At 41.1% G+C, this 8,051-nt stretch overlaps 1 protein-coding gene across 1 annotated transcript; it reads right to left on the bottom strand.

The window, feature by feature from the left end:
* Window positions 1–1,463: 1,463 nt before the first annotated feature.
* On the bottom strand, window positions 1,464–5,351 carry LOC306706797 (uncharacterized protein). The gene is made up of 4 exons (XM_079174019.1): window positions 4,864–5,351; window positions 4,679–4,782; window positions 3,986–4,076; window positions 1,464–3,406 (listed from the first exon to the last, which is right to left on the bottom strand). The coding sequence occupies exons 1-4, from the start codon at window positions 5,075–5,077 to the stop codon at window positions 2,439–2,441; spliced, it is 1,377 nt and encodes a 458-aa protein (XP_079030145.1). The 5' UTR covers window positions 5,078–5,351; the 3' UTR covers window positions 1,464–2,438.
* Window positions 5,352–8,051: the final 2,700 nt, after the last annotated feature.

Below are 8,051 nucleotides of genomic sequence, written 5' to 3'. Positions count from 1 at the left end.
AAACAAGAAGTCTATTCACTGTGTCAAAGTCCTACAAATATGTCCTGAAACAGTGTTATGAAACAAACGATGTCTTTACAGATGTTTGCATCAGTCTACCAGAAAGGTGCTGCAATGAGGAGACGTTTGACTAAACAGTGTATGCAGCTATACCTCTATTTATACTGTCTCATCAAAGTCAAAATCTCACGTGGTGAACATTTTTTTTGAGTAATAATTTCTGTAGAATTCGTCTCAAACTCCACTAGATTTAATTCCATGTCATCCCCAGCGTCTTAGAGGAAACCCGGTGAACTTCACTCACCTATAAACTCAAAAGAAACGTATAATTGTACCTAAAGAGGAGCAGATGAGCGAGTCTCACAGAACGATATTTAGATTCGAGGGAAACGGCACGACCTGCTCTTTAACCTCTGAGCGTCTGATGTCGTTTCCACACCGAAGAAAATATCCAAACCAGACGGAGAGCCGAGCTTAGTAGTGTTTGAAATAAAAAGGTTTGTTCTGTCACAAACGATTAGTTCTAAATGAATATAAATGTTCCTTCAGTTTTCCCCTGAAGAGATGGTTCAACTTGTAGTGGCAGGATTTTACTTACATTTCAATGTATATTTTCTGTTAATGAATAGTAATTGTATCCCCAAACGGAAGCTAACTGTCTCACAGCATCACACTCCCTCATGTGCTAACATTTGGTTCAAGCGGTGGTCTCATGATGTTTCCTCTTGTTCTATCGAGTCTCTCAACAAAGTGTCATGAACTTTAGATTTATATTTGTTGAGCCAGTTAGTCTGCTGATCTCCGTGTGATCCCTTCAGTTGGAACTAGAATGCACTTGTACAGCGATATATCTCCTCTGAACTACTCGTCACTACTTTTCTATGCAACCAATGTGTTTTACAGTCTAAAGGATCTAATTTGATATTTATGAGAACACATTTTTAACGTCTTACCTTTTTGTATATAAAGTTTGTTACCTGCTTTGATGAATACAGATTGAGATGTTTTTGCTGATCGAATAGTTTCCCTTGTTTGTCTTCTTTTCTTCACTGCCTGCGTTTAAGATGTTGAAGACGTATTTGTTTTAAAATGAGTGTGAAAGCGTTTGCTCTCAGGTCTTGATGACGTGTCTCAGTAGAGCTTCTACAGGTGGGTTGAAATAAGAAGAACGGTTCGACGGGTTCCCTTTAGGTCTGTTTCTCTCTCAGAGCTCAGCGTCCGTTTTCCTGAAAGATGATTAAAAACAAAACTGGGAGGTTGACGGACAAAACTTACTGCAATTTAAAGTTATTTCTAAAATCTTCTGTCCATCCAGACGGAAAACACGTGTCTGCTGCAGAATAAAGATATTATTCAAAGTGATTTTTCAAGTTGCAACTAAAAAAAGATTATAACCAGAGATGACACATCTTGCTTATTTTGTATTTAATTTAATATATGTTCTTTTGTTTTGTTATATTATATGTATTTTATGAAAATATGAAAAAAAGGGAAACAACATTGATTGAATATATTTGATACCAAAATATATTTTTTTGGTAAAAATCAAGTAAAGACTTTAATGATCACACATTCGAGGCACAAACTCAGCCTCACTTGTGCTCATTAACTTACAATGTCCAACATTAAAATGACCCCAATAATAATAATAATAATAATAATCATAATAATCATAATATTTGGTCCTGTCGTCTGTATAGTTCACCGCTGGCACCAATAAATCTGACCGATTTTAGTTTGAAACACGGGACCAGCAGACGACATGACGTCCTTATCTAAAATCATATTTAATGAGTTTATCCTTCATATTTCTGTCTGTGTAGAGAACTTCTCCTAATGTGCATCACTGACAACAAAACATGTAAAACAAGCACGATATATATATTACAATATAATGTGACTGTTGGTGCTTTTTCAAAAGATATCAACACACAACAAATATTACAAATAAAGACCAAAGTAGTAACGGTGTTCGTGTAACTCATTAAGACACATGGAGCCGTTTCAAAACAGGAAGAGACGCATTTAAAGGGCCGTACCAGGCTGGATGCACTGATTTACTGTGTTTACAGAGTTTGATGTATTTTTGCTCCGGTTTCAGGAAGCCAACTGAATTCTGTACGAACATTTAGTCAGTTATTGATTGTTGGAAGAGTCCACTAACGTACTAACGTACTAACATTCCTGCAGAAAGGATTGGAAACTAGTGGCTGCAGAGAGAGGAAGGAAAAATAAGGGGGCGAAAAGCATCAATTCAAAATATACATAGATGTAGTTGAACTTGCAACCACGATGAACCTTAAAGCTAAACGATGATACGGTATTCAGAATCCAGTCTAATTTTTTTATCAAAATTGTATTAAATATAACATGAAAACTGTTTTTAAACGACTAAGAAAACCGTTGAGTCAGACGTATAAAAATACACCGCTGTGATCTCAGTGCGCTGTTTTCTGATGCGACTTGAGGCTGGAGCGCTGCGTGAAGCACTTCCCACACAGCGAGCACTCGTAGGGCTTCTCCCCGCTGTGGACCACCGCGTGTCTGATGAGGTTGCACTGTTTGGTGAAGCTCCGGCCGCACTGCAGGCAGCTGAACGGCTTCTCCCCCGTGTGACTCCTCAGGTGCTCCTTGAGCTGACTGAACCTCACGAAGCTCTTGTCGCAGTACGTGCAGCTGAACCTCTTCTCGCCGATGCCGGACCTCCAGGGCGTCCTCATCCTCCTCGCCAGGCCGAAGCCGCTGCGGCTGTGCCCGCAGAAAGAAGAGGCCGCCGGGTTTGGCGGCGTCAAATCCTCGTTTGGGTTCCTCACTTGAGGCGAATCTCTGTACTGAAGCTGTGGTTGTTGAGGAACGGAGCACTGATCCATGGTGTTGATCTGCGATAACGCACTGTGTCCCTCATCTGGTTGTGATCTCTTGAATCCCAACGCTCTGGCTCGTCTTTTCACGCGTGCTGCACTCACCGCCGCGGCTGAATGTGATTTCCCTACCGAGTGAATCTGAGGCACCGTGTCGTCCAAATGCAGTCCGCTCTGGGACGGGAACACAAAGGCAATCGGCTCAAACTGATGCTCGGCGCACGAGAAGCTCGGATCACCGGCGTCCCCGCACAGATCGGACGACCACAGCTGGCGGTCGCCCTCCTCCGTCACAAACCCGTGGGCCGGATCGAGAGGAGCCGCGTTCTCGTCGGGCTCTTCCTCGTTCTCGTGTTTCACCACGAGCTCTGCCTCGTTACACCGTCCGTCCGGCTGCTGCTGCTGCTCCGGGAAAGTGTCGTAGACGTCTGAAACCAGAGATCCGGGGTCGACTGGGTCCTCGGCTGAGTGGTAACGCTCCACGAAGCCGTCGGTCTGGGCGGGTTGTGAGGCGTCGAAACATGGCAGCTGCTCGGCTCCAGAGTCTAAAGAAAGCACAGGAAGCACACATCGTCTTAAAGTGGAGGTTTTCAAGATCTAAGACAAACAAATCTTATAATATCACCTCTCTGTTTATTAACAAACAGCAGTGTGCCAAACATTTAAATAGCACCTGAACCTGAACTGAACTCTGAGGAGATGAAGGACGATTCAAACACAACCGGAGGACCTGAATTCATTACATTTGTGCTGCTTCACATGTGTTTAGAAACGCTCACAGTGGTGGTTTATGGTTAATGACTTTCATTAAAGTTGCACATCAAGCTGCAACTTTATTGCAGCTATGTTTGTGACCTGCACAAAATCATTCATAACAATGGTGATTCTTTAGTGAGTGAATATAAATGGTGTTATTCTAAGAGATGTTGCCACACTGAGGCTGGACTCTCTTCTCTTTATCTCTATTCTCTACTCTGAAAACAGTGATGACGCATTCAAATGTGCTAAGAAATGTGGGTATTTAAAGTCACGTGTTTCGTCATATATACACACGCTGCCACAGCGATTTTTAACAGTTTACACCGATCATGTGATGAGCAACGGAAGCGTCTGATTGAACTCACTCAGTTTGTCGTCCGAGTCGTTCTCCTCCTCTTCACACTCCTCTTTGATCAGGATGTGTTCAGCTTCATCAGCAGGCTGCACGTCTGCACACTGCAACACCAGCTCAATGTTAATACAAAGGAGATTAACTACCACAACACACACACACACACATAAATACACACAACAGATACATACATACATACATACATACATACATACATACACACACAAGTAAAGGAAAGCCCCATCTACGCTGGTATTACATCTAAAGATACAGACATTTACTGAGACATGATTCAAGTTAAAAGTTAACTACACTAAATTAATATTTATTGTTTTGTGTTTACCCATTTTATTTCACTTTATTAAGTTGACAAACAAGTACAATAGTTGATCCCCCAAAAAGTTGTCTCTAGACTGGGGTTAACGAGATGAATCATACATAAAATAACGCTTTTCATCAATTGATTTGTATTTAAGTGAAAATGTAAAACATGAATTGTTACAGTCATGGATCTAGCTTATGAAATATGAGGATGTGTTAACTTTATCTGCTCAATTTAATTGTAAGTGTAATATATTTATGTTTTGGACTGTTGGTCAGACAAAACAAAAGACATTTTTCAGAAGCATTTTTCATTATTCCCTGACATTTTATAATCCCACATTGATTAATCAAAAATATATACAATATGTTGTAGTATTCATACCTGCTGGGGTTGATTTTGAGCCTCAGCATCCCAGCCTGTGCTCTCTTTGTTCAGCACTACTTTGACGAAAGGAGAGAATCTCTCCGCTGCAGGAGGATAAAACACTGAAGAAAGAAGAACAAAAACACATTGTATCAGCAGAAACTACAGATGATTTGAACACCAGGACAGTAAGAAAAGCTCACCTTTCCTCCTGGCTCTCCTCCGAGTCCTCCTCAGCTCTGCCTCCATCCCCTCACACTTCCTCTGCAGCAGGTCGATGTCCCGCCGGCTCTGGCTCACCTCCAGCCGGAGCACCGCGCAGCTGACATCCACACTCCGGTTTATCTCCGCCACGGCCGCCTTGGCCAGGACCTCCATGACGGACAGCAGCTGGCTCTGGAAGCCGCTGTTCTCCATTGTTGAACGCCGACTTCTGCTTCTTATTCAAATACAAAATAAATATATTATCCCGTACGCGGCTGTCTATCGCTCACTTTCCAGAGGGAGAATGTACACAAATGGCTGGTCGGAGGAGTGGGTGCTACTATGTTGTACTCGAGCTGCTAATTTCTTCCGGCGATGGGTGGGAGGAGAGGGTCGCTCGTTTTGTTTTACCACGGTGTTCGCACGGGCGGTCTCACTCCCTCTCTGGTTTAGTCACACAAATAATACATTTTTTACTAACATACTTCAACGCATTCGGCTATATGAAATGTACACAAGTTTGGAATTGTTTATTTACTTTCTTAATGTTAACAGTGTTGTAATGTGTCGTTACTTCCGCCTCTTAGGGACGTCCTGGAATCTACAACGAGAATACCGTTGCAGCGTCACTTGTTGTATTACCGTAAATATTCTAATATATCCGCACTCTTCAGTGGCGGAAGTCAGAATTTACGGTCCACAAGGTGAATCCGGGTGATAAAAGACATTTGCAAAGTTGCTAATACTACTTTTATTTTCTTGTTGTGAAACATCAAAAAATTACTTAAAATAGTGTCGAAGTGTAAAACACTATTTTTCATGATTTTAGGAACTACTTACTCAAGCATGATCAAAGTGTAATTAATAAGCTTATATTAAACTATACATCTCATCAAGGTCATGAGCATTATGCCAATATTTAGACATGTGGTTGTGTGTCAGAGAGGAGCGGACATTCAGTGTATTCGCTGTACCTCTCTCTAGTAAGTCACCCCTTATAAGTGTTTATATGTTGCAATTTATGGTTAATAACTCATTTATTATGTGTGTATAGATCAGTTATAAGCCATTAATAGTGACAAGAATGCACTCTAGTTCTGGAGAATTCGGACCAAAAGACATTTATTAGCATATTGCCTTGATGACATATTAGAAAGTGAGAAACCCACGAGCATGTTTTAATGGATTACCAACGTTTACATCTGCATTATTAGATATAGATATCTATAGAAGGTATAAACACCAAACAAAGGGATTTTCCACAACCTGGCAATTCAAATGTTGCTCTTAATGGCTTAAATGACTCTATAAAACATTGGTACAATATTTATATTTATTAACCATTAATACATTTCTAAACAGGGGGTTCGATTCATGACCACTATCAAGGAAAGACCCAGGCAACTGGTAAAGCCACGAACTACCAGAGACAGAGTACTACAGTATCACAGACTATTACAAAAACTACAGTATTGTATGTTATAATGTATTATTAGCATTCAATTTCATACAATATTGCACAATACATAGTACCCTAACAACCAATTAATATCCAGGTATTTAATTCTTACTGAATGTCTCTAAAACACAACCGTGGAATATAACTAGACACATTTAGTACTGTGCTTAAGCACAATTTTGAGGTGCTTTATACTTCCACTCCATTACATAACAACCACTAGTTGATTTTGTTGTTGATACAAACATTTTAAATACACAACATTTACTTGTAGTATATTTACATTGCGGTATTCTTTTGGTAATTTGTTGTAGTTTGTGGTTATTTTAGTACTTTAGAATATTTCAATGAGGGACATTTTTGCGTTCCTTAGTAGTTCTCTGTGGAAACTGTTGATACTTTGGGCCAAGCCGATCCATATTCTTTGTGGTTCTATGTACTAATTTGGTATTTTTATGCACTTTGGATGCTTTGTGGTTGTTTCCAGTCAATTGTAGTGATTGCTTCACTATGTGTTACTGTTTGATAGTCATTTGTGCTACTTTGTGGTTTATTTGTGGTCATCTTAGTTTCTGTTTTGTCATGATTTCTGGGTTTTCAGGATAGTTATTTTTGTAGTAATTTGTAGCACTCATTTGTAGTGATTGTACTAGTACTTTCTAGGACATTGTTGTACTTTGTGGTACTTCTACAGTACTCACTGGGGCTCTGTGTGTTGCTTAAGTTTGTAGGGGTTTGTGTTGGCATGTATTAATGTACAACTGACACAGTCAAAGGAAACGGGCTGAAATTAGTTGAACTTGTCTTATACGTACACTTACTGTCCATTTCTCACTGTGAGGGGAACAAGCACACATGCAGCTCGGTCTACACGGGGAGACAAACACGACACATAAAGGGAAATAGATGCATCATACAGATACACTAAACTGATTTCCCTACTCAGTCAGCAGAGGCGGAGAAACTGTGGGCCACATACAGAGAGCAAGCACAAGAGAAGGAGAGACGCGCAGGAAGTTGACAGGGGAAGTTTAGTGGTTTCTTGCGTCATCATTTTGTGCTGCTACTTGTGTGCCGCTGCAGAGTGAAGGTAGGAACACTCGCTTTTTAACGTTTTATTTCCTCACATTTCTACACTGAGACTCTTTTGTAAAAAGTGGACAGACGGGGAGGGATGGTGGAGAAAAGGATAGCAGTGGCAGGTGTCAGGAAGATGGAGGCAGTGGGGAGCGAGTATGAATGTCTGTACGAGTCTATATGTTCAGGCGTAGAGAGTGCTCGACTTCCGCTGCAATGAAAGAAAAAAATAAAGGAGGCCGCAATGGCCGTAACATGTGGGCAGAGAGGACAGAACCAGGCCCGTGCTGGGCTCAGTCCTCAAGGTGTGAAGGTTTAGGTGGGTCCACCGGCACAGAGAGACTTTATGGTTGTGATTAAAGTGAAACATTCAGAGGCTCACTTCACTGAATAGGAGAAGTACAGAGACAAGGGTGTGGCCTTTCATTCGAAAAAATAAATTGAGTGCATCAGGGGGAAGTGGAGAGGCACATTTGCACGCTGAGGATTCAGAGCAATTTGTTGTTTGATTTTGGGGGAGATTGTTGTCTGCAACCTGGCGCTGGTGTCTGCTCAAAAGAAACTTTTGTTATTTGGGCTTTTGCAGGGTGGAAGATAAACCAAAGTATGTCCTAACACGCAAGCTTTGACATATGAACTCCAATGCAACGC

Source organism: Pholis gunnellus, assembly GCF_910591455.1.
Source record: "Pholis gunnellus genome assembly, chromosome: 14".
Classification (NCBI taxonomy): Eukaryota; Metazoa; Chordata; class Actinopteri; order Perciformes; family Pholidae; genus Pholis; species Pholis gunnellus.
The sequence above is the reverse complement of the archived record's forward strand: the minus strand, read 5'-3'. Positions and strand labels throughout refer to the sequence as shown.

Bases quoted from the DNA above. Each gene is read 5' to 3' on its own strand.
- LOC306706797 (XM_079174019.1), bottom strand. From the start codon at position 5,077: ATGGAGAACAGCGGCTTCCAGAGCCAGCTGCTGTCCGTCATGGAGGTC. The intron at 4,783-4,863 runs GTGAGCTTTTCT...TTCTTTCTTCAG, and splicing joins GAGGAGAGCCAGGAGGAAAG to TGTTTTATCCTCCTGCAGCG. The intron at 4,077-4,678 runs GTATGAATACTA...CTGGTGTTGCAG, and splicing joins CTCAAAATCAACCCCAGCAG to TGTGCAGACGTGCAGCCTGC.